Here is a 26,305-nt window from a genome sequence, read left to right as displayed (position 1 = left end):
AGCCCCTGCGGTCGCGGGGAGGCGCTGCGTAAGTGCGTGCCCCGGGGGGCTGCGGTGCTATTGTAATGCTCTCCCCACCCCCCGCAGCTTTACCTGTATGCGCTGAGGTGGTCCCGGCTCCCCTCCTGTCTTCATTCTGATGCTATGGAGACGGACTATGATAAAATATCTGTCCCCATATAGCAGACAGTTTTCTGAAACTGTCTGCTGTATGGGGGTGGACATTTTGTGATGGTCAGTTTTTCATAGCATCAGAATGAAGCCAGGGGGGGGGGGCGGGACCACCGCAGTGAATACAGGTAAATCTGCGGGGGTCCCGGCCCCCCCAGGCTTCATTCTGATGCTATGAAAAACGGACCATCACAAAATGTCCACCCCCATACAGCAGACAGTTTCAGAAAATGGGGGGGGGGGGGGGGACATGCGCTGCTTTGTGATCGGTGGTGGGGCGCTTAAATGATAGTTATGCCACTGCAATCAGTTGAACTGTAAATCCCGTAAGAAAAATTGCTGACCTTAATTATTGTAATAGCAAAAATAAACTAAGAAAATAATATTGTCTACAGGAGGTGCTGTTCCAATAAATTTCTATTTATTTACACATTATTACATAAATAAAAAACATGACAATATCAACCAATATCCCACTTGTTAGAAAAAAACATAATATTTATTCTCACGTAAAAATTCACTTAATAAAATAAATATCATAAAATGTTGGTACTCCAATACATTACTTGTTCGAACGGTGATCCCAATTTTTAATATACTGTATATGAGCTTCAGTGAGTGTTTTAAGCCAGGTACAAAACTAATATATAATAATGAAGGCGTGCACAGACATTTCAATGAAGGGTGTGTGACTACAGCTCTGGCTCGATGCGAATATTGCACCGACTGAGTAAATCCTGGGCTACGTACACAGTGGGAAAAATTTGGGCGGGGTGTGTTGAAGCGGAAATCTAAATTGCAGTGTAAAAAAAAATACAACCAGTATTTACCCTGCGCAGAAACAAAATAACTCACACAAATCTAATTCTCTCTGCACATGTTACATCTGCCCCACCTGCAGTGCACATGGTTTTGTCCATTTTGAGAACAAATTTGTACTGTGATCAGATCTGAATAAGGGCTTATATCTCTAAGGATTTGTAAATAGACCCAAAAGAAATGAACTGATCTATTGTATCCAGATATTATTGTTAGTATAGTCAGAGAATGCGAATACAAACAGACTGCTTTTGTCACAAACCTTAAAAGGGAATAGATGGCTCATAATTCAATCATATACGTCTGGAAAAGGCTGAAGGCCATTTTGCCTGTTTTCTTTCAGTTTTTGCACAATAATCTTGGCAAAGACCTCCCCTTGCATGTCACATGTGTCAATAAGTTGTCTGACCCGTCCGAATCTTGTATTCATTGACTTGACCAATTCATAATCTTCCTTGCAAATGGCATTGTTTGAAATGAGAGCATCAAGGCACTGATTCAGGCAGGCTTCTGTCATTTGATGTACAATTTGATATCGTTTGTGCCGAACCCACAGCAGCGCTGAAGATGGCGACTCTTGCACGGGATCTGTCAGGTTACATTACAGTAATCAGTGTTATATGGATACACAGTACACATTTTTAGACAGCAATAATTTTAAACAGCAATAATATAATCTACATGCATATACAGTACTAATAAAGCAAAAGCTTTGAAAGCTAGTCTGCTACCTTGTGATTTGCATGTGTGAGAGAGAAAGGAATGTAGTTTCACTCGCTGACAACAGGTGGCAGTGTTTTGGAAACAAACGGACACTAGACATATCAAAAATAAGTGTATTTCTAAATACAAATACACCTATTTTTTACAAATTTCCTTTAGTAAATTTCCCCCATAGTATAGATGATATTACAGAACATTATATAACCAAAACAAGAAAGAGTGGGGCTTATGTCATGGTCATGTGCAGTATCCCAGGTTTTATGGTAAGACCAGTTAAAAGCCTGTCAAAATAACGGTGTAGTCCCTATCTGCTCCTACCTCCAATCTCTGTCTTCACAACTTTCTGTGAAGGAGTAATTTGGTCCATATCAAGTGGCCTCTAGTGGTCACTGGCGATTATTCACACTCAAATAAGTGAGGAGGATTTAGCCATTTATATATATTGAAGATGTGTTATTACGGCATAACCAGAACTTTGTGGGCCCAAAGTAACATACTGAAGAGGTCCCTGCCTCAATGATTCTTGAGAGTCACCTGTCTGCAGCGGTTTTTCATTTTATGCTCCATAGCAGTGACCTAGTTTATTTTAGGAACCATAGTAGTTCCCTTTTTTACATGCTGTCACATTGTAGGGGTTAGGGTTGCCAATCTGCGGCATTTTTCAACCCTGGGATTAGGGATTGAAAAATGCGCAATCCTGGGATTCACAATATACACGGGATTGAGCCACTGGCTGCCCCACAGTATCACGTACATGGAGCTGGCCGGGGGAAGGGGGGGGAGGCAGGACCAGGCAGGTGGGAAGAGAACGTTGCCGTGGGCAGTGTGGAACCCAGAACTGGTAAAGGCCCGGAAGTGGTGCGGTTGGCGGGCTGTGTAGCGTGACCTCTGACCAAAGCCAAACAAGGCGGGTGCTCATATGCTTCATGGCATTTGATTGTGCATGTGCAGGCCAATCCCGGAATCCCACTATGGCCACCCTAGTAGGGCTGACAGTCCACGTTATGACATACAGTGTCCCCAATTCAAATTATGCCACACTATAGTGTCTCCATTTCATATTGTGCACCAGTTGTTATTATGTAACTCCACATTAAAATAAGCAGATCATTTTAAGCAACATTAAAGTGTCCCCTATCCAATATAATATCCCCTACACACTCCTCTCACAGATAATGTAATGTCACAGTTCAGGCTGGGCAATGGATCAGACCCAAATGCATAGGAGGAAATCTGGAAAATGTCTATGCAACTTGATATCATGGGTCCAGTTCCCCATAATCCTCTGGGCCCAATAGCGGTGGCACACTATAGTTATGCCCATGCACAGTGGCATATATTTAATGGGTGCTGAGTCAAGGAGGTAGATTTACTAAAGCTGCTTTAGAAATGAAGAGCGGAGCTATAGCAAATAGCAACCAATTAGTTTCTATCTAACAAATCTCAGTTGCAGCCCAGAAAATGATAGATACAGTATAATGGGCCAAATGTAATAGGGTCCGAATGTTTTATGCCGGTATGAATTTGTCCCAAAACTCAGCTAATATAATGGATTGCGAGGCTTTAAGTTCAAGGCTTACATTGAGCAATTGTGTATGAGTATTCTCTTATGCACACTTGCACATTGTAACGTGAGTTACATTACAGGGTGGGAGTTTTGACAGAAGAATGCACAGATCAGTATGCATGCTTAATTTAAACCAACCCCACCCCTACACCCTCCAGAGCACCCCAGCCCAGGGCTGAAGCTTGGGACTATTCTCAGCCCCCCTGCCTAGTGTAAAAAAAAAAAACTACTGTAGCTCATATGTGGAGCTACAGTATCCACCCACGCCATTTGCGCGGATCTGACAGATTTGTGCATGAGTCTATCAAACTCACCAGCCAGAAACTGTTCTGTTGACTTTTCAATTTTTGGTAATATTTTACGCTTCAGTTTACAACACACACCCTATTACATAGCCCGACTTATGTGTGTACAATAGCAAAACATCTGGATGCAAGTTTTGCATTTGCGTGTTCTGGGATTGCAGGAAACTGGGGTTCCTAAATCCTATTACATTGGTTGAGTTAATAAAATTAGCAAGTTTAGCGCTAAACTCACACATTTTAACAACTTGGACCCTATTGCATTTGGCCCAATGTGTTTTGTTGTTTTACACAACACCACCACTCTTCATTTTTTGAAACTTTAGTAAATCTAGGCCCAAGCCACATACCATAAACACAGGTCCGCAACTGGTGCAATATTTATTTATTTTAAATTGCTGGTTATATGAAGCTAGAACCATATTTCTGAAGAAATGGAAATACAGTATGGCGCATGGGTCTTCTCTGGGACGCCGACAGGGGGGTGCCGTGGGTACAGCCTTCCCAGGCCCCGGCCTCTGGAGGGGCCCGGGCAGCTGCCCCCAGCGGCACGGATCACCCTCCCCGCACCCTGCCTCCGGGCCTCCCCAACCCGGCAGACCCCATCCAGGCAGGCACAATGCACAATGCAGCCTGCAGAGCCTAGGACACAGAGGGGCTTGGCGCTCTGAACGCTGCACTAAGCAGTGTGCACTCTGGACTGTGAAGGAGGGAGACAGAGATGCCACCGCTGCTGGATGCTGGTAAATAATGCATGTCAGTGCGGGTGAGCGGGCTTGCGTAATGCATGTCAGTGCGGGTGAGCGGGCGTGCATGCGGGGGGGCGCTGTGCCGCTGGGGGCCCGGACTGAAGGTCAGTCCCAGGCCCAAACATTTCTAGCGGCGGGCCTGGGTCTTCTGCGCAGGGGCAGCGCCATATTTAGAGTAGTCAAAGGGGAAGTTGCATAGGTGTCATTATACTGATTAAAAGTTATGACTAGAATAAATGTAATATGCAACATTTTTGAAGACTACAGGGCTGCCACTAAAGAATTGAAGGTTGCCCATCACTATCTCACAAGGAAGGCACAATCACTGTAATACCTGGTGCTGCAAAATGCCAACACCAAAATTAGTATTTAGATAGTAACATAAAAAAAAAGTGGGCACTTGGGCTTTATATAATATCAAAATATCTTCTTTAAAGTGAAAATGAGACGATGTAGCAACATACAGTAGATACTGAGTGTAAATCTCCATTCTAAAGTCACCCTTTAATAGTTCTTTAAATTGCCATATTCAAATTATTGTATACTGTACCTACCTATGCTAGGGATGTATTCCTGTGATACCTTCTTGCCCGGGGGACAGTACGGTGGGTATACTGGGTAATCTGTGCCTACAACAGAAAAGAGGTAAAGGTTGATGATGTTTTTGTCTTGATGATTACTGTAAATATATTTATAACCTTATAAGAGACATTAAAAATACACTAATAAACAATGCAATAAATAAGTAATATGCTCAATATAGGAAAACCAATATTGTAAAACACTAACGAGGCTCGAGCTGTCTAAAAGACCGTTCCTAACCCAATGAAAACTACACTACAGTGCCGTGGATGGATATGTGCAGGGCCATTGCCAATTACTGCCTTGCTTCCAATTTACCTGTATACAGTATGCAGAGCTTACTGGAAGCTCCATAAGGGTGTGCAGTAATTATGCTACATAGACGCTCAAAGTGTTTGGGGTGGTAACCGGGCTTTTTCTGGGAGTGTCAAGGAAATGCAGGCATGACCAAGTGGGACACCCCAGAATTGGCCTTCTTGAAGCCTGGCCTTATAGGATTTGGACACTGTCAACAGAAAATGTTATCTTTATTCAAATAACTCAATCAGGTGCAAATATTATCTTAATTCCATAATAATTAATGGGATGCCTAAAGTTTAAATGTTTCACTTTAAAATTAGTAATATTTTTAAAGTGCTTTACTGATATTTCTGTGCTGCTCCCAGAATGATACTAGAAACCAATTTTTCAGAAATGAGAAAGCCACTGTATCAGTAAATTTCTAGGATTTATTATTCAGATCTCTAATAAAAGTAACATTTTTTTAAGCATAAAACAAAAAATGTATACATACATGTTATTAATAATCTCATGTATTAACACTTTGATAGAATTTTTAAAGTTAATGTTCAGAACTAACACTCACAAGCGATACATTCACCTCTCTGGTTGTATCAAAAAGTCTGTGTCCATATATTTTTATATTCATTTGTATCCATTCCAGAGTGAACTTGAATTATTAAATGGACTTTATGCTCTTTATCTGATATGAAACAGATGTTTTATCGGTCCAGTAGCAATTAGGGGGGCTTCTATTCACAATGCATAGTCCGTGTAAGCAGATGATATCACTCACTTGCGACGGAGCAGGAGTCAGCCATTCCGGAGAACTACATGTACAATAATGGCTGACTCCTGCTCTGTCGCAAGTGAGTGATATCATCTACTTACAATGCATATGCATTGTGAATAGAAGCCCCTAATTGCTACTGGACCGATACAACATCTGTTTCATATCATAGTCATTCTGCTATTAATACAATTGTGTATTTAAACAAATGTCCAATTTCTGCTGGCACCCAGCCCTAAAAGTGTATACATGGCTTATTTTCTCTATATAACTATTAGGCTAAAGCAATGTACAGCTTAAGGGAGATATTCATTTCACCGGCGACCATCTCCCATCGGGGGAGATGGCCGCCGGGCCCTATTCAATGATGTCTTCCTCCACAGCATTGAGCAGGAGATCTTGCAGAACGAGCCTGACTTCACAAGCGGTCGGGCTTGTCCTGCCGAGAATGGCAGGGAATTGCCGAGCTCACGGCTGCAGCTCGCCTCTTCCCGGCCACGCCCCCTTCTCACCCCGTGGCAGGCGGGACATCGAATGCCGCCTGCTTGTTCTCGGTGGAGCTGTCCGAGAACGGGACTGGGTCACGGCTGTCGAGCCAGCTCGACAGCCGTGACCCCCAGGTTGAATACCCCCCTAAATCTTACAGTCTGTTCAACTTACAAGTTCTGCCACTGTAAAGTGGCACTGCAATGTCATGTGCAGTCATCCCAGCAGGCAGAATTCATAGACATGTATGCATGGTGGGAGCAACTGTAGGTGAGGTCAGAGATTTAGGAATGGGATGAATTGGGGCAGTCATGGTAAGCTTTAGAAAATGATGGGACATCCAGGAGAAGATGGCAAACAGTTGGATACTGGATAGGTGTGAGAGTATGTCTGACTTCATTATATACAGACATTTCGGTACTCTTTACCTAGAAGGGCGCCCATCGCGGTCATCGCGGGCATCGCATGTACCAAAAAATCGCATGCGATGCGACCGACGCGATGACCGCGATTTCCCATAGGGAACAATGTTAAATTTCCCAATTGACCCGATTTTCCATAGGGAACAATGTTAAAAGGCCCACAGAGGCCAAATAGCCACCCTGAAGTGTGAAATGGCCCCCCCAATTGTTAACGCCACCCCACAATCAACGTGAACCTGAAGCGTGGCAAGCGCAGCGAGCCCGCGAGGGGCGGCGGTACGCGTCCTCCGACCTTTTCATACCCCCACTATCCACGTCGGCATGGAGTTGAGAATAGAAAGTGTGGCAAGCGCAGCGAGCCACCGAGCCCGAAGCGTGGCGAGCGCAGCGTGCCCCGAGCGGGGACGCGGACACCTGTGAAGCCCGTGAGGGGACGCGTATACCTGTGAAGGTGTCCGCGTCCCCTCGCAGGGCTCGCTGCGCTCGCCACGCTTCGGGCTCAGTGGCTCGCTGCGCTCGCCACACTTACTATTCTCAACTCCACGCCAACGTGGATAGTGGGGGTATGAAAAGGTCGGAGGACGCATACCGCCGCCCCTCGCGGGCTCGCTGCGCTCGCCACGCTTCGGGTTGACGTTGATCGTGGGGTGGCGTTAACAATTGGGGGGGCCATTTCACACTTCAGGGTGCCTATTTGACCTTTGTGGGCCATTTAACATTGTTCCCTATAGAAAATCGGGTCAATTGGGACATTTAACATTGTTCCCTATGGGAAATCGCGGTCATCGCGTCGGTCGCATCGCATGCGATTTTTTGGTCGCATGCGATGCGACCGACGTGATTTTTTTCCCTTACGATGCCCACGATCAAAATCGTGGGCGCCCTTCTAGGTAAAGAGTACCGACATTTCCTCATACATCTACACAAGCCCCAACAGCTCCTTGTGGGAGGAAAACACAGAAGTAGAGACAGAGAAGGAACAATTGGTGATAAAACACCATGGTCATCATGAAGTCATGGAAGCTATGGAGTGGAGAGTTTGGAGAAAGAGGTGGTGGATGAGAGTGTCAAAGACAGCAGACAGATCAAAGAGAATGAGGCGAAAAAAGTGACCCTTGGATTAGCCTGTGAAATGGTGATTGGTGACTGTGGGGAGGAGAGTTTCTATGGAGTGGAAGGGATGCAAATCCCCTCTTTCTCTTGCTTTCTCTTTCCCTTCTCTTCCTTATGTTGTTTACTGTCAGTTAAAGGAAACCCTTCATTCCATGCACCTACTTCCATACCTGGCCAAACTTGTGCTTCTCTGCATATTGCTCCTCCCTGGTGAGAATCTGGGGAAAACAAGTTATCATTCTGTCCGTTATGATTGACCTCTTTTGTCCTCACATATGATTTATCCCATTCTGATAATTGTGAGCTCAGAACATCATTCATGTTAGCAATGCTGTGAATGGGCTTTTGGTTGCCAGTTAAGCAGCATAATCTTATGTGCACCTTGAACACAATATGTCAGAATATTTACAGCAAATTGGTTATTACTTCTAGGCCTCGAAGCTTGCAGCATAATGAGTCCCAAAGGGCCTGCCCTGCCGCCTGCCGAATCACCACTCCATACTGCCGCCGCCGTATCCCCTGGCAACCATGTGAGGGGATGTGTCACGAAGACACATCCCCTTGTATGTCCCACTGGCAGAGACATCATTAGACGGTCGCTGACCATCAAATGATTTCTTCAGGCCACGCAAATATAAGTTAGTGGAGACTGACTTATATTTGCGTCCATTCTGCCGAAGACAGGACGGGCGGTTGATGTCATGTGACATCAACCACCTGCCCCAGCACACCTCCTCCTGCCGGCATTCCCATGTGAGAAAACCGGGCCTGCCCCCCCATCTGAACTGCCCTGTATGAACGGCCCGTCAACATTGTAACATGTGTACAAAAGACTGTGAGCATGTGCAGTCCATCAGCCATCGGAACGGAGACGAATTTGGGCACCGTCCAAAAGGATCAGAATGACCCCCCTAGTTTCTACTGAGTATTGGATGCTATTCTTGTGGATCTTAAATACAATACAATCATTACATAATACATACCTTCATTGTCAGAAGAATCAGAAGGACTTGAGTCGTTGCACTACACAGAAAACAAAGTACAATTACAGGAATAAACATGAAATAGAAAAGAAATACAAAAATAGAAACCACACTTATCAGGCGCTTATATCCTTTGTTTTTGCAGAGTCCTCCAATAGATGAAATTCATGCAAGAAAAACAAAAGGTGCAATAGTGAAGTACGTTCAAAGCCACACTTCCAATTTTAATGCACACATAGCACGAATACACAATAAAACCACTAAAAACAATTCATCCATCATATAAACATATACTTCATATGCAGCACTATTGAAGGTGCTCTAGTGCATAATTAATCCTCAGTGTAGGTATAGACGAGAAATTACCGGCTGTTGTGGGAACTGGTCAGTACACAGTTCCAAAAGCGTGTGTGACAGTGCTTGGATTACCACGCAACGTCTTCCGGCTCTCTCCGTCCACCAACCAGTGAGAAATTCAATTGCCCAGTTCACCAACGCGTTTCTTCCTTTTCCCAAGGACTTTTTCAAGGTGTACCAGTCAAAAGGCAAATTAACTCCTTATATACCCTATCCCGTGTGTCAGGCTGGATTCTAATTAGTGAATTCCTACAAGTCCCACAATCCATTGCCTGCACACGGGCTTCCTGTCGACCACAATTGGCTGACAGGGTTACCATGGTAATCGCCGCGTCCTGACGCAGCATTCTGCGTAACTATGGTGATGTAATCTGTGTGGATGTACATTCATTTCGCTGCGGTGATGTTATTCAGCCTCATGATGTATTACAACCATGGATTCCTTCTAAAAATAGTATATATAGAAAGAAGTTTAAAAATAACATCTGATATCAATGTAAAACCACAATAAAAACAGACATGTCGATAAAAACTATAAAAACCATTTTATTTCGAAGTCCGAATTTAACCCATGGGGAATCAAAGTGCCTAAGTCATAAATCATTTGCATTTCTGCTTTAGCAAGTGGCTTGGCTAACCCTTTTTGTCTCCAATTTTCTTTGATCTGTCTTAGACCGCAGAAATTGGCTATACCTTTGGGGTTGCAGTTGTGGTGAGTTCTAAAGTGCTCGGACAGTGCATGGGTAGTGACACCTTTCCTAATATTTCTAAGGTGTTCACCCAGGCGCACTTTCAGTGGCCTGGATGTGCGCCCAATATACCATAGGTCACACTTGCAATTAATGGCATAAACGACGGTGCTACTATTGCACGTTACAAAGTCCCTAATTTTAAAATCTTTTTGATTAATACAGACCTCTGTGATTTTGGAAGGAGGTCCTTCTACAGCCCTACACCCTAGACATATCCCACACCTAAAAAAACCTTTCGATTTTATAGTTGTCATTGGTTTTGTGGGTTGTACTGCACTCCTCACTAAATTGGTTTTAATTGTGGGGGCTCTCTTATATATGCATTTAGGGTGTGTAGGTATAATATCACCTATAATTGGGTCTTTCTTTAAGATACTCCAATGCTTCTTCAAAGACTTTTCCAATAATTTATATTGACTGCTATATGTCGTTACGAAGGCCCAGTCAAATTTGGTAGTATCCTTTCCTTCTATATCTCTGGGTTTCAATAAATCCGATCGGTCTATATCTGCCACTTTATTGCTCACCCCATCTATGGTATTTTCATTATAACCAGATGATATAAACTTTTCTTTCATAGTGCTCGCCTGATCTCTGTATATTTCAAGTTGAGTACAGTTTCGTCTCAGGCGCCTGAACTGGCCCTCAGGGATCGATTTGAGCCAGTCCGGGTGATGACAACTTTTGGCCTGAATATAGGCCCCCGAGTCAGTGGGTTTGCTAAAATTCATTGTGTCGACCTCATTGTTTTCAATGTATAGCGATATGTCTAAAAAATTAATTTTCTTAAAATCTTTTTCAAATGTGAATTCAATATTGAGTGGATTATCATTTATGGGCCTTCATAACGACATATAGCAGTCAATATAAATTATTGGAAAAGTCTTTGAAGAAGCATTAGACTATCTTAAAGAAAGACCCAATTATAGGTGATATTATACCTACACACCCTAAATGCATATATAAGAGAGCCCCCACAATTAAAACCAATTTAGTGAGGAGTGCAGCACAACCCACAAAACCAATGACAACTATAAAATCGAAAGGTTTTTTCAGGTGTGGGATATGTCTAGGGTGTAGGGCTGTACAAGGACCTCCTTCCAAAATTACAGAGGTCTGTATTAATCAAAAAGATTTTAAAATTAGGGACTTTGTAACGTGCAATAGTAGCAATGTCGTTTATGCCATTAATTGCAAGTGTGACCTATGGTATATTGGGCGCACATCCTGGCCACTGAAAGTGCGCCTGGGTGAACACCTTAGAAATATTAGGAAAGGTGTCACTACCCATGCACTGTCCGAGCACTTTAGAACTCACCACAACTGCAACCCCAAAGGTATAGCCAATTTCTGCGGTCTAAGACAGATCAAAGAAAATTGGAGACAAAAAGGGTTAGCCAAGCCACTTGCGAAAGCAGAAATGCAAATGATTTACGATTTAGGCATTTTGATTCCCCATGGGTTAAATTCGGACTTCGAAATAAAATGTTTTTTATTGTTTTTATCGACATGTCTGTTTTTATTGTGGTTTTACATTGATATCGGATGTTATTTTTAAACTCCTTTCTATATATACTATTTTTAGAAATAATCCATGGTTGTAATACATCATGAGGCTGAATAACATCACCGCAGTGAAATGAATGTACATCCACACAGATTACATCACCATAGTAACGCAGAATGCGTGATGAACCAAGTGGATGGAAGCCGGAAGTGACGTATCGGCTCCCAAAGACACATCAAAAGGGAGCGAGATTATGGCTACACCCGGAATGAATGTAGTGGTAGCCAGATGTCCTGCTGCGTCAGGACGCGGCGATTACCATGGTAACCCTGTCAGCCAATTGTGGTCGACAGGAAGCCCGTGTGCAGGCAATGGATTGTGGGACTTGTAGGAATTCACTAATTAGAATCCAGCCTGACACACGGGATAGGGTATATAAGGAGTTCATTTGCCTTTTGACTGGTACACCTTGAAAAAGTCCTTGGGAAAAGGAAGAAACGCGTTGCTGAACTGGGCAATTGAATTTCTCACTGGTTGGTGGACGGAGAGAGCCGGGAGACGCTGCGTGGTAATCCAAGCACTGTCACACACGCTTTTGGAACTGTGTACTGACCAGTTCCCACAACAGCCGGTAATTTCTCGTCTATACCTACACTGAGGATTAATTATGCACTAGAGCACCTTCAATAGTGCTGCATATGAAGTATATGTTTTTATGATTAATGAATTGTTTTTAGTGGTTTTATTGTGTATTCGTGCTATGTGTTCATTAAAATTGGAAGTGTGGATTTGAACGTACTTCACTATTGCACCTTTTGTTTTTCTTGCATGAATTCCATCTATTGGAGGACTCTGCAAAAACGAAGGATATAAGCGCCTGATAAGTGTGGTTTCTATTTTTGTATTTCTGGTGTTGGTGAAGGGTTTGAGGGACCCACTGAAACTATACCCATCGGCAGCTTTTATTGCGCCACCCGATCTATCTACCCATCTCTGTTGTACATGAAATAGAAAATCCTTATCTCTATAGAACACAAAACAATTGGAAATAATTAGAAAAAGAAAAAAGGAATTCCACTAACTAGTACTACTTGGAACAGGGCAGCTACTGGCCTAGAGGTACACAATCTCCCTGAAAACCAGTAATATACAAGGAGGAACACGGGTATAATGCAAAGGCTAATAATAAATGGGGATACATGTACACTCCAATCACAAATAAAGTATCATAGAGGACAGTTTATTGACATCAATGAAAACATTGAATGATTCCACCTTTAAGGTGCCCATACACTGCTGTGACAGGCGGCAGGGACATATGCGATCCTTATTGATGGATCGCATGCGTCCCTGCTTCCCGCCCGCCTCGTCGCCTGGAGGGAGGTTCCAGAACAGGTGGTCGGACGGCTAGCCGTTCCGACCACCTGGTCGGGTCCGATGCACAACGGACCCGACTGCATGTCAGGGAGAGGCGATTTGGTCCGATTTAACTGGACGATTTGTCGCAATCGGCCGAAATCGGACCAAATCGCCTCAGTGTATGGGCACCTTTACAGTTCAGGTTCTATTAATATGATTCCATCTGGAATTAAGCATGGATATCCTTAAAACCTGGACTGCAAAGGGGGAGGTTGTAAAAAACGAGTCACATTGAAAAAAAGGAATATTATACTTTTGGTACATACACTTTTTTTGCCATGTACATCTATATTTGTGGAACTTTCCTCATCTGGTAAGGGTAAGCTTGGAGTGGGGATGCAGGGAATACTGCTTCTTGTCTGAAAAAATTAAAGTAGAGAAAAAACATTTACGTTCAACATTTACTCCCGGCTATAGAGCAGGTGCAGTGTGAAAAATGTCAGGATCCATCAGATGTGCAATAATGAATCAGCCCTTATATATGCTCATCATCACTATAGATGGTTCTACCCCACTAACTAGAAATATTTGTGGGGTAGACCATTACTCCGATGACCACACACAGGTATCCATGGGGAAATTTTGTCATGTACTGTATGTTCACAGCATCTGAATAAATCAGATGATGCACAAAATATAATAACTTCAGAGTTGCCAAAAGTGCTAATCTGAGAGCTTTCTGCACAATTTAATGTAGCATTTATTTAACTTTAAAATTGCCCTTCTAAGCAATCCACAGGCTTGCACAGGATTTTAGAGAGGGTATTGATAGCAAGTTATCAAGAGCAGATGCTTCGTCAAGCTGCGATGCACATACAGTAATAGGGTTTTTACACAATAGAGGAAAGAGAAATTTGTGCTCCGCGCTGTATATTGTAATATACTTTAGTGGGAACATAAATTGTAAAGGTGCTAATAGTGTAGAATAACAAAGAGGTTAATTTATTTTTTCAAATAAAACAAAAGATTGTGCATATTAAAAATATTTTTGCAATAACATGATTAAAAAAGATAGAAAAAAGCTGTGTAATCGCCTGGAGTCCTTGATAAAGTTGTGGTATTGGCGAAACGCGTCCGTGCAGAAAGGGAGTATATTTTTATTGCCATACAGGACCGGCTTTTATACCAGACACCGAACCAGCCACATTTCTTTACACCTTCACCCCATTAGGTGGTCCGCAGCACGTTGGAGTTCACAGACCAGCCAGGGAGTGCTATCCCACTGGTGAACCACCCTAAACAATTGGAATTTTACCAAAAGGAACTTTATTCCTCTCCCACTGCGGAACCACTCATACTGGATTACAAATATCTGGACTCCCACTTTCCAAAAAGGCATCATAGGGACAGCTCTGGAAACTAAGTGGCACAATACGGTACCATATGGACTATTTTTTCCATATAGTCCCTCCAGGCGATTACACTGCTTTTTTCTATTCTTTTTAATCATGTTATTTCAAATAATTTGAATACCCGTAATGTTTTGTTTTATTTGAAAAAATAAATTAACCTTTTTAGTATTCTACACTATTGGCACCTTTACAATTTATGTTCCCACTAAAGCATATTACAATATACAGCCCGGAGCACAAATATCTCTTTCCTCTATTGTTTATCCTTGCACAGGATTTTACTCTGGCTGGGCAGCGAATCAACGTTCCCTCTAATTTTACGAAGGCTGTGTGCGGCAAAAGATTTTGGCTGTGCAACTTTGGAAGAAAATTTACATTTTTGTGCGTCACTTATATATAACTGGAAAATTACATTCAGCATTTGTGTTAACTTTACTTCCAAATGTTATTAAACATTTAAACATTCAAAACACAGCACACAATGTAGTTAATGGGTGAAACACACATTAACTGAGTCCACAACTGCAAAAAGGGACCACTGCTGCTTTGTGTGCTCTGTTGTAATGTCTGTGCGCATGCTCGGTGAGTTGTGTGCACGCGCACGCGTGCACAGCTTAGAGGGAAAACTGCAGCGAATACCTGAAATCTGGGATCTGCATTGTAGCAGAGCAGCAATCAGGTTTCAATTACCACCTTTGCTATCAAAGTCGGTGTTTGCTCAAAGTATTATTATCAATGAACTCTAGAGAAGGATCCACATAAGATATGTGTAGAAAGTGGAAACTTACTTTCTTAATTTGCACAATCCCTTCAAGTATTGAAATGTCATCATATATATTGATCACTGGCTCCAGATCCAGCAAACACTCTAGTAAGGGGCAATAAGAGATGATTATTATTATTATTATAAATAATAAGAGTTTCTTATATAGCACAACAAATAATGGTGCTCTTTACAATGGGAAACATCTGCACAGATGACTAGATCACATTCACTATTACAGGACTTTCATTGGGCTGCTCCCACCCTATGGAATGCCTTTCCACACTTAATAAGACTGTCCATGAGCCTCCAAACTTTCAAGTGTTCCCTGAAAACTCACCTCTTCAGACAAGCTTATCATATTTAAGTTCCACATGCATAACCATAAGAGGCCCTCAGGGCCGGAAAAGGGGGGGGGGGGGTCAGTACCCCTGGGCCCCCCTCTATCTAGGGCCCCCTGCGGTCAACATGATTTTTTGCATGGGAGTGGGGGTAGATCTGCAGCTTCACCTCTCTGCCAATGGGACAATGATTAATGGTGCTGAGCATCGGGAGCCAAGGCACACTGACTGCACAAGTGTGCAGTGTATGACTGAGAGTTGACTAAGTCCCATAAGAGGACAGCAGCAGCCTCGTCATGGGAGGGTTTTCAATCAGAGGCAGCGCTGAGCCTGTGAGGTCTCTTACAAAGTAAGCTACAGAGGGAAAAACATAGGGTTTTCATGTGGTGTATATATATTAATCCCCCCTCTCCCCCAGGTTATCCATTGACCAAGTTTATACTGCCACTACTCTGACAGTGTAATATTCTCCTGTGCAATTTGCGGCCAGTAATGACAAGTGGGAGGTGGCCCCCCTGTCTAAAGTGACCCAGGCCCCCCGAAGGCTTAATCCGGCCCTAGAGGCACTCATGTACTCATGTATTATATAGTTTGCCTTCTGGACCTGCAACTTGGTGAGACTGCTATGCTTTTACTGGTGCCTGTCCCTCCTATATCCCTATAGATTGTAAGCTTCCAGCAGGGCCCTCACCTCCAAATCTGTCTGTTGTTACCCAGTTTATTTTATCACTGTCTACAATTGTAAAGTGCAACAGAATCTGCTGCGCTATATAAGAAACTGTAAATAAATAATAAGCAAGCTTATATCTATAGGAAAATAGGCATTGATACACAAGGATAGGTGTGTAATTGTATAATGGTCTACTAGATTGCAAAAAGTTCTTGGTGGGCTGTATGAAATGGTCAGTCAGCAATGTTAGCCAGGGGCCAGGAGGATGACAAAGTGAAGAGAGAGAGAGAGAGAGAGAGAGAAAGTGAGGATATATGTGGACTGTACAATGGTAATGTGATTGGATAGGAGAGTTTATAAAGGTTATGTGGGTGTTTCTGTAATTTGATAAGCTAGCCTGAAGAGGGGAGTTTTCTGAGAACACTTGAAGGTTTGGAGACTAGAGGAGAGTCTTAAGGTGCTTATTAACTGGTATGATTTGGGCCCTTTCCATCCGATTCCGAAGCACTGAACAGAGAAAAGTATCAAATTGCATTAGTTTGACCTCCAATTCCGATCCGATGCACGGTTCAGAGTTAGGTACTGTAGGTTGGGTTGGAAGATATTTTGAGATAAGAGAAGAGATGTACGTTGGTGTAGTTTGTTTAATGGCCTTGTGTGTCGGACAAAGTATTTTATATTGAATACGGTAGAATATAGGTAACCAATGAAGGAATTGAAAGAGGGGATTAGCAGACAATGAATGTCTTCCAAGGAAGAGATGAAGGATGTAGGCAAAATACAGGAAATATGTAATAACATGAATAATTCAGACTCTCTTATTAAAAAATAAACTCATCAGATATTATACAAGTTGACGCTAGTGCAGTAAGATTTTATAAGACAGGGACTTGGAGTAACTAAGGGGAAGATGTGTCTGCTGGCTCTCCCGCCTAACATCCTGATATAATCTCCTTTTGTGGCAGCATTACCTCTAACACCTGGGGTAGAACGAATTGAGAGCCTTTCCTGCATACCCGGTGGTGGTCCAGAGGAGTCCTCCTTGTGGTCATCTCCGTTTGTGGCCCGATATTCTTGATAGTGGGCCCTTCACCATGGTAACCCGGACCGCGCCATCCTCTGCCGCCGGACGCTGTTCTGCATGGACGTGCTCCCCTGCTAGCTAACCGGCGGAGATATTAGGCACTCTTCGGTGCTTGCCTGCACTGGCTCCTGGCTTGGACTGGACCTCCCCACCACCTTCCACCATCCATCCAACAAACTTGGGATCGAGTAATGCCTACGGCCATCTTGGACTTTTTCAGGCCAGAGTTTATTTTATGGAGTGCGCGGTATATCTGAGGCGGTGAGTCAGTCAGTTCAATCCTGCTACTCTGAGAACTGTGTTCCTGCTGCTGTGTATCTTATTTATACATCTAGCTGCAATTGGACGTTGATAGAGCATTTGAAGCAGGCAGGAACCTTGCACAAGTCCAGGGAGGAGTTGAATATCGTTGTGAAGATGGGGTGAGCTGAGCTGCACAGGTCTTAAGGCTGGATGGCAACACACCATCCGATCCAGCAGCCTTGATCAGGTCTTGTGCAAGTTCATGGCTGGTTTCAGACTGTGATTGGGCTTTCTTGTAATTTGTGATGGTTCGCATGCCCTTCCATACTGCCGCAGGGTCCTTTGCTGTGAGGTTGTGCATCAGCTTGTTTGCATGTTCCCTTTTTGCGAGTTTGATACCCCAAGTCAAGGAGTTCCTGGCTCATTTGTACTGTGCCCTGTCCCCACTGCTGTATGCCTCCTCCTTGGCTCGTATGAGTTTCCTGAGCTGGCTACCGAAACCATGGCTTGTTGTTGTTGAAGGATCGGATTCTCTTGATTGGTACACATAAGTTCTCGCAGAATCTGATGTAGGATGTGACGGTATCCACTAGTTCATCTATGTCAGAGACAGAGGCTTTGAACACCGTACAGTCAGCGCAGTTGAAGCAGGCCTGGCGCTTTATTTTTGCCTCAATTGACCAGTTTTTGACATTCTTGATAACAGGCTTAGCAGTCTTTAGCTTCTGGATATATGTTGGAAGAAGGTTGACTATGCAATGGTCAGAGAGGATCATGGGGGATAGATCGGTATGCAGACTTTATAGTGGTCTAGCGTTCGCCCCTCTCTTGTGTGGCACATGACCTGCTGCATGTATTTTGGGAGCTCATGGCTGAGGTTGGCACAGTTGAAGTCGCCGAGCACAATGAGCAGTGAATCTGAGTGTCTAAGTTCAGTGCCCATTATCAGAGTGGCCAGCTGAAGTTGGGCTTCTGTTGGACTTGGCTGTGGGGGGATGTTTACTCCTACTAGGATAACAGAGACAATTTCTCGAGGGGAGTAGAAAGGTTTGCATTTGATGGTGAGTCTCTAGTTGGGGGCTGCATGACTTGACCAGGGACTTTGCGTCGGTGCACCACCTGTCGTTTATGTAGAGGCAGATTTGCAGAGAGCTCTTTGTCGTGGTCGGCCCTGAAGAGGCCGAAGCCTGACAGATTCACTGAGGATATGGTCTTCCAGCCAGGTTTCTGTGAAGCATAGGATGGAGGATCTTGCAGTGGCCGACCTTGCGTCTTGTATTGGCTGAGACAACTTATCCATCTTGCTCTCAAACACCAGATCTAGAGATCTGGTGTTTGATAGCAGGATTGCTGGGAGGGCAGATCTATGGCCTCTGCGTCTTTACCTGACAGTGACTCCGGCCCGGCAGCCCCTCTTGCGGTTAATGCACATTCCACCATGCCAGACTTCCCTGCTGGCCGCAACTTTGCTGCATCCTTTCTGCACAGGGCAGCAAGGGCAGCATGTACTGTGAAGGCTGCCGATCTGCCCACCTCCCGCTCAGTCAGGCCCATACGGGTGGTCTGCTTCAGGGGTGAGCTCCATTTCAGAAGGGCTTCTCTGCTGTGCTTGGTCACCACACTTGGCAGGGTCACCGCACTCTGTTTGTTATACTTCCCTGAAACCTGTGCATCCCCAGGTCTACACAGTTGGTAACTCCTTCCATTTTCTACACTCCTGAACATGGGGAGGACGAAGATGGGACTGTTCTCCATGACTATTATAATCCTGTGCCTCCTTCTAATGCTGCAGCTTGGTATGCGGATCCACCTAATATATGTTCCAAGCTGGCAAAGGGATCACTGTACCTACCTATGTTAACCCCTCAACTCCTGCTAAGCCTGTATGTGATGGTAACCGTTTCCTTTTTGAGACTACACATGGATTACTGGCTCGCTGTCACTCCGTGTTACAATACTGTGGGATGGCCGCGGTGCTCACAATGTTGCTACCCTTGTCAGTGCTGGGTATTCCAAAACCTCCAATATCCATATACACTGAATCTGTTGATGAGAATTCTGGACGATACAGGGATGGGACCGGTTCTATACTTATCCCATACCAGGACGTACGTGGATGGCCCGACTGAAGTTGTTTCTCCCTTCTCTAACGAGGAGGATATTTCCGATTGCGAATACTCTACATTATTTTTTTATGCTCTATGCTATCTATTCCTGCTTTGTGTTTGATTTAGTCTATGGTCATATATAACTATATCCTGCTAAGTTTTATGATCTTGATTATGTTATGTGTGTTAACTCTGCTAACTCTGGTGGGAGAGCCAGTGTAAACTAAAGGCCCCCATACACTATGCGATTTTCGGCCGATTTCACCCGTGTCGGCACTTTGGGCACTCGGGTGAAATCGGCCCAAAATCACATGTGTTTGACATCTGATCTAATGCGCGGTCCCATCCGCATCGGATCGGATCAGGGCATCGGACCTGCTGGAGATAAGATATATCGGACTCTGGGCACATCTTGGGTGCTTAAAAGCACCCATGATGGGTCAGATCCGATATATCTATTATGTAGCTCTGGACTCTCCTCCGTAGCATGTCACCGGAAGAAGCAGGGAGATGGGAGAGAGGAACCACCGCTGCTGTAATGTCCTGAGTCGAAAGTGAGCTGTTCTCTTTGTATACAGTACACTGAAATCAGACTTGAGCTACGGCGGAGTATGGCTTTTTGCTTTTGCGGCTCTCCATGGACTGTGTTTACATTTATATAACACAGGAGTCCATGGTGAGCCGCACAGGCAATCAGGCGCCGTACTCCGCCGGAGCTCAAGCCTGATTTCAGTGTACCGATGTTACCTGCACAGGAGTCCATGGAGAGCCGCATAAGCAATCAGGCGCTGTGCTGCAACGGAGCTCAAGCCTAATTTCATTGTACTGTATATAGAGAGAACAACTCACTTTCGACTCAGGACATTGCAGACGCGGTGGTTCCTCTCTCCCATCTGTAGCAGTGTCCACCATTTATTGTAGTTTTACTTTGTCTGAATATTGTGTGGCTCACGGCTTAAGTGACCTACTGTATTGCTTGGTACTGAACATCAATGTGGCAGAGATCATAAGATGTGTCAGCTGATGAGAGTGCTTATCTGTCTTTGCTTGTCTAGATTTTTGGGTGTGTGTGTGTTGGGGGGGGGGGGGGCGCAATGGGGAAATTTACTAAGCAGAAATGGCTATAAATACGCATAATCATTTCTAGCCGTATCTAGCCAAATTTACTATGGTTGATATACATTCGTATTTGTATTCCAGGTGAATCCGTATTTTAAAATACGGTAAATTACGGTACATCCAATTCGCATCAGATAAATGTCATGTGATTTATCGCAAGTGATAAATCACATGAGATTCATCTGATGCAAATTGGATGTAAAAAAATGGCACATCATGTGTCAAATTGGATGTAGCCTTCCTGGGAAGCTGCCTGGGAAGTTCAAGGGAAATCAGATGCAATGTACAGGTCAGACAAATCTTTCTAGAGTATGGGGGCCATTAGTTTAAGGTCATTAGTCTTTTGTCCCTATGGGCCTTATTCTAGTTCACTCTTTCTGACAAAATCCTTCTTAGATGGACAAAACCCTGTGCACTGCAGGTGGGGCAGATGTAGAATGTGCACAGAGAATTAGATTTGGGTGAGTTATTTTGTTTCTGTGTAGGGTAAATACTGGCTGCTTTATTTTTACACTGCAATATAGATCTCACTTTGAATTAAAACTCCACCTAAATCTAATTCTCTCTGCACAAGTAACATCTGCCCCACCTGCAGTGCACATGGTTTTGTCCATCTAAGAAGGATTTAAGTGGTTCTCCTGTTTGAATTTTGAGATAGGAGGGAACGCATATCTCATTATTATAAATCTGTTTCAATACATTCCTGTTTTTCTATATTAGACACCTACTCGCATGGCTCCTTCGGGTATTTCTGTTGCTAAAACTTGCACAGGAAATGTTGTTTATGTCCTGCAATAGCTATTTGTTCCTTGCATGGTTGCTCTGTAATACGACATTACCTGAATGTGTACCACCTGTATATTGTCGTGTCTACCTGTTTGGTTTGTTTGTTTCTCTGTATGTGCAAAAATCAATAAAAACTATTGAATAAAAAAAAAAATGGGTACTTGTGTATTTTCACGGCGCTCGATATATTGGATGCGATATCGGCCGATATATCGGATGCGATATTGGCCGATATATCTATGCGATCGGAACCGATTTTTGACCTGTTAATAACCCCACTATCCACTACGCATTTGATTTTATATAGTGTGGCGAGCGCATCGAGCCACTGAGCCCAAAGCGTAGCGAGCCCCGCCAGGGGATGTGGATTACTGCGCTCGCCACACTATATAAAATCATTATGAACAGGTCAAAAATCGGTTCGGATCACATCGATATATCGGGCGCCATGAAAAATACACAAGTACCAAAAAAAAAAAAGTATAAGACAAACGCCTAGGGGTATAGTGTATTTATTTCAGATAAGGAGTGAGTGTGCCTCCTGGAAATAATGGGTGTATGCATATCTGATACTATATACAGTATATACGTGATGTAAATCAGGAAAATATACTACTGGTGCATAATTGCAGGTATTGTGTGGTTTTTGCAACTTTGCATATATTTACAAACGTGTACAGGATCAAAAGTGTTTAATGGTCCCTAAAGTACATGATGTTACTCCTCTACTTATTTTCAAGGTAAACCAAGACTTATAAAAATGCAGCCACTGACTTCACTAGAAACTAGTGACGGCATAGGGGCATGCAGGATTTGTCACTGGTTTCTGGGTAATTGTTAGGTTGCACAGCTATGGTGCCCTCCAGCGTGTAGAGATGGCAGGTGCAGTTTAGCCTTATTCTCACATACAGATGTCAGGCATTCTCTGCTCACTTACTTAGAAAAGATGGTCTATCATCGGGATCACTGGCCCACCCACTCTGCATTAATGGCATAAACAAGTCCCGGTGGGGAATGACCAAGGGCAGACTTTCTTCACTCGTGTCCGGTCTGCTCCCTTGCTTCACACTGAACATGATCTGCATCTGGTCTATGGCTCCTGATAAAATAATAATTGGGAAAAATTAGTACTACTTAAATACACCACTCGGCATTTGGATTTCTTGACTAAGGTTTTTTTTTTCCAAGTCTCCCACTCTGACACTGCCCTCTCATGGCTCTCCTACTACCTTTTCAACACTTATCCTCTACCATTTGGAGTTCCCACAGAAACTCCAAGACTCCTTGCCCTCTTCTCCTCCACTCCCTTATCTAGAGTAACGTGTCTCGTTCTTGAGACCATGGGCCAAATGTAATAGGGTGAGAGTTTCAGAAAGTGAGAGACTTTGGGAGAGTTTTCCCCTTTTATTTAAAACAGCAATCGATTACACTGCAAAACCAGGTTGATTTTGCCATGTAATTGATTGCTGCTTTAAAAAACATGGGAAAACTCTCCCAAAATCTGTCACTTTCTGAAACTCTCACCCTATTACATTTGGCCCCGGATCTCCAGAAGAATATAAGGTACTTATGAGTTATCTGGGCGCCCGATTTTTTGATTGTATGCCTTAAGTTAAGGCATACAATCAGATGCGATGCGATGCGATATCGCATCGCATCACATCGCATCGCATGCGACCATCGGATGCGATGACCCGATTTTTCCATAGGAATCAATGTTAAAATTGACGGAGTCCATTTTAACATGGAATTCAATGGGAAAAAGGGGTCCTCTTCATACCCCTACTATCCAAGTGGGCATGGAGTTGGATATAAACCTGTGGCGAGCGCAGCGAGCCACCGAGCCCGAAGCGTGGCGAGCGAAGCGAGCCCCGCGAGGGGACGGTATTCTATGTCCCCTCGCGGGGCTCGCTACGCTCGCCACGCTTCGGGCTCGGTGGCTCGCTACGCTCGCCACAGGTTTATATCCAACTCCATGCCCACTTGGATAGTAGGGGTATGAAAAGGACCCCTTTTTCCCATTGAATTCCATGTTAAAATGGACTCAGTCCATTTTAACATTGATTCCTATGGAAAAATCGGGTCATCGCATCGCATCCGATGGTCGCATGCGATGCGATGCGATGTGCCCGATCCGACCCGATTTAGAAATCGGGCGCCCGAAAAACTCATAAGTACCGAATATAAATACATTAGAGGTGGTACAAAGAAGGGAAACTAAAATGGTGCTTGGCCTACATCACAAAATGCACCCAGCAAGACAAAAACAAATCTCAATAGGTATAGTTTGGAGCAGAGAAGGGAAAGGGGGACATGATACAAATTTCCACAGAAATATTAAGGGTTTTAACAAGGTCCAGGAGGGCGACATTCTTCAAATGAGGAGAAGCATTAGAACAGAAGGAAATGCACTGACACTGGAGGTAGGGATGTTCAGGGGAAATCTAAGGACATATTACTTCACAGAAAGGGTAGTGGACTAAGATTATTGTCTTCCCCTCCGTTTAAGTAGATTTTCCTCCCACGTCACTCAGCTGCTAACACTGGGGTAGATGTATGAAGCAGTGATAAGGGAGGAGAAGTGATAAAGTGCCTGGTACTTTATCACCGGCCAATCAGCTTTTAACCATCCCCTTTTAAACCCAGCCTGTAACTTAACAGTCAGGAGCTGATTGGACGGTGATTAAGTACCAGACACTTTATCACTTCTCCTCCCATATCACTGCTTCATACATCTACCCCACAGTTCCTCTCTTTCCAAGCCCCTTGGTTTAGGTTCCACTTGTACTCATAGAATACTCAACTTGCACTTACTAGTCCCATATTTTACTGAACCACAAGAGGATGGATTCTGGGACATCTGTCATTTATAGAAACTTTAACATCAAATGGGTGTGGATTGTATTGTCGACCAGACTTAGGTTGACAGTCATTAGGTCGACACCATAGGGTCGACAGGCAGCAAGGTTGACAGGGTTCTAGGTCGACATGGGTGAAGGTCGACAGGTGTCTAGGTCGACATGGGACAAGGATGACATGGGTATAGGTCGACAAATGCGTTAGTTCGACATGGGTTAGGTAGTCAGGTCGCGAGGTCGCCATGGGTTTTTTCACAGTTTTTTTTATCCGAATGTCGACACAGTTGACATGGACACCATTGGAAGTCAACCGCAGCCCCTGTCATCGTTTGCTATGCTTCAGGCATGGTGCCTCGCTGCGCTTGGCACAATATTTTATTCTCCCACCACGCCCTAATGGATGGTAGGGCATGAAATACCGCCTGTCGGCACATGTCGGTTCAAAAAACAGTGAAAAAAACCACGTCTACCTTGCGAACCGTCAATCTAACGCATTTGTCGACCTAAAACCATGTCGACCTTGTCCCATGTCGACCTAGACACCTGTCGATCCTTATCCATGTTGACCTAGAACCCTGTCAACCTTGTTACCTAAGTCGGGTCGACAATACGACCGTATCCCCTTCAAATACTGTATATTCCTATCTGACAAATACAGTTATAGTTTTCTCACTATTAATGTTCTAATTCAGTTTGTGAAGACCAGCACAGTAGATACCTTCATACGGCTGCTTTCTTGATAGAACTTCCCACATAATAATCGCAAAACTAGAATATAACAAAGAAAAATATTTTTTATCAATTATATACAAATGGTCAACATCTAAATGTAATCTGTTTAGCAATCCTCATGGCATTTGTCATGAAAAACACCTTGAGATTGTACCATGCATGCTTCTCCTCTACCCGTACGTGCCATACCCCTCCAACCCACACATACACACACAAACACAGAATAGAATCCCACAATTTAGATTAGGAATAATTATTAGTATCCTCCTAATTATTAATTGCTGGGTGATCTATTTTTTTTTTTATAGAGTGGCAGGGGAAAGTGGTAGGGCTGGGGACCATAATAAAGTGTGAAGAGGGCAACATCTCCAATATAATGATGTGTAGGTGGGGCAGGACAGCAAATAATCTGCTTCTGATCTACCTGTGAGTGATGACATGTCTGTGGATTGGATAATGAAGGTGAGAGACTTTAGGTGCGTACACACTTACAGATTTATCTGTCCAATATATCTGGTGGGAACAAAAACCTGGAAATGTATGGGTGCATATGCCAATCAAAAATTTCCACCCAAATGCAGAAAAGAATCTATGCTTTGATAAATTTGTTATATCAGAATGATTTAAACAATTTGTCTGGCTGATCACTGTCTGTTTTCAAGCATTTGGGAACAATGTTTTGATTGTCAATTGCTCCCATACATTTCCAGGTTTTTGTTCCCACCAGATAGATCAGACAGAAAAATCTGTACGTGTGTACATACCTTTTGCTTTATTATCCCATTCTCAGTGCCCCCTAGCACCGCCACTAGTTCCACCTCTGACCCTGCTCACCTCTCCCAGCACCATCAACCCTCATCATAGCAGTCATCATTTTGGTGCTCCTACCCGCAATATTTGAAATAGAAACAATGCACACATTCGGTGTGCAGCCCAAACAGGGGTGTGTTCTTGCTGGGAAGGGGCATGGCCACACAATAGTACCCCCAATTCAAATTATGCCATACAGTAGTGCAACTTTATTCACATTATATCATGCGATGGTGTCCACTGGCGTAGCTACGTTTTGGGCGCCCCCCCGCCGTTAGGGGGGGGCGCCGCCACCCCGCCAAGCACCCCTCCCCCCTGCCCTGCCGCCTCGCCGCCTATGCAACCCCCCCCCCCCAATCCCCCACAGCCTTACCTATCGCGCTGGTCCCGGCGGCTCCGTTCTTCTGCTGAGGACCAC

At 43.9% G+C, this 26,305-nt stretch overlaps 1 protein-coding gene across 4 annotated transcripts in view; it reads right to left on the bottom strand.

Annotated features, from left to right (window-relative positions):
- Positions 1-648: 648 nt before the first annotated feature.
- The window catches only part of RIPK2 (receptor interacting serine/threonine kinase 2), a 93,956-nt gene continuing 68,299 nt past the window's right edge, over positions 649-26,305 (bottom strand). For 3 of the 4 annotated variants that reach the window (XM_083187389.1, XM_083187388.1, XM_083187386.1), the window contains 8 exons: positions 25,064-25,113; positions 22,425-22,586; positions 15,162-15,241; positions 13,288-13,380; positions 8,987-9,026; positions 8,174-8,221; positions 4,886-4,960; positions 649-1,578 (listed from right to left, as the gene is read on the bottom strand). In XM_083187389.1, coding sequence (XP_083043515.1) covers positions 1,280-1,578; positions 4,886-4,960; positions 8,174-8,221; positions 8,987-9,026; positions 13,288-13,380; positions 15,162-15,241; positions 22,425-22,586; positions 25,064-25,113 — 847 coding nt within the window. In that variant the 3' untranslated portion in view covers positions 649-1,279. The remainder of the gene's footprint in view (positions 1,579-4,885; positions 4,961-8,173; positions 8,222-8,986; positions 9,027-13,287; positions 13,381-15,161; positions 15,242-22,424; positions 22,587-25,063; positions 25,114-26,305) is intronic. The other variant, XM_083187387.1, reaches the window with a different exon arrangement.

Source organism: Crinia signifera, chromosome 5, assembly GCF_055691185.1.
Source record: "Crinia signifera chromosome 5, ASM5569118v1, whole genome shotgun sequence".
In the NCBI taxonomy this organism is placed as follows: Eukaryota; Metazoa; Chordata; class Amphibia; order Anura; family Myobatrachidae; genus Crinia; species Crinia signifera.
The sequence above is the reverse complement of the archived record's forward strand: the minus strand, read 5'-3'. Positions and strand labels throughout refer to the sequence as shown.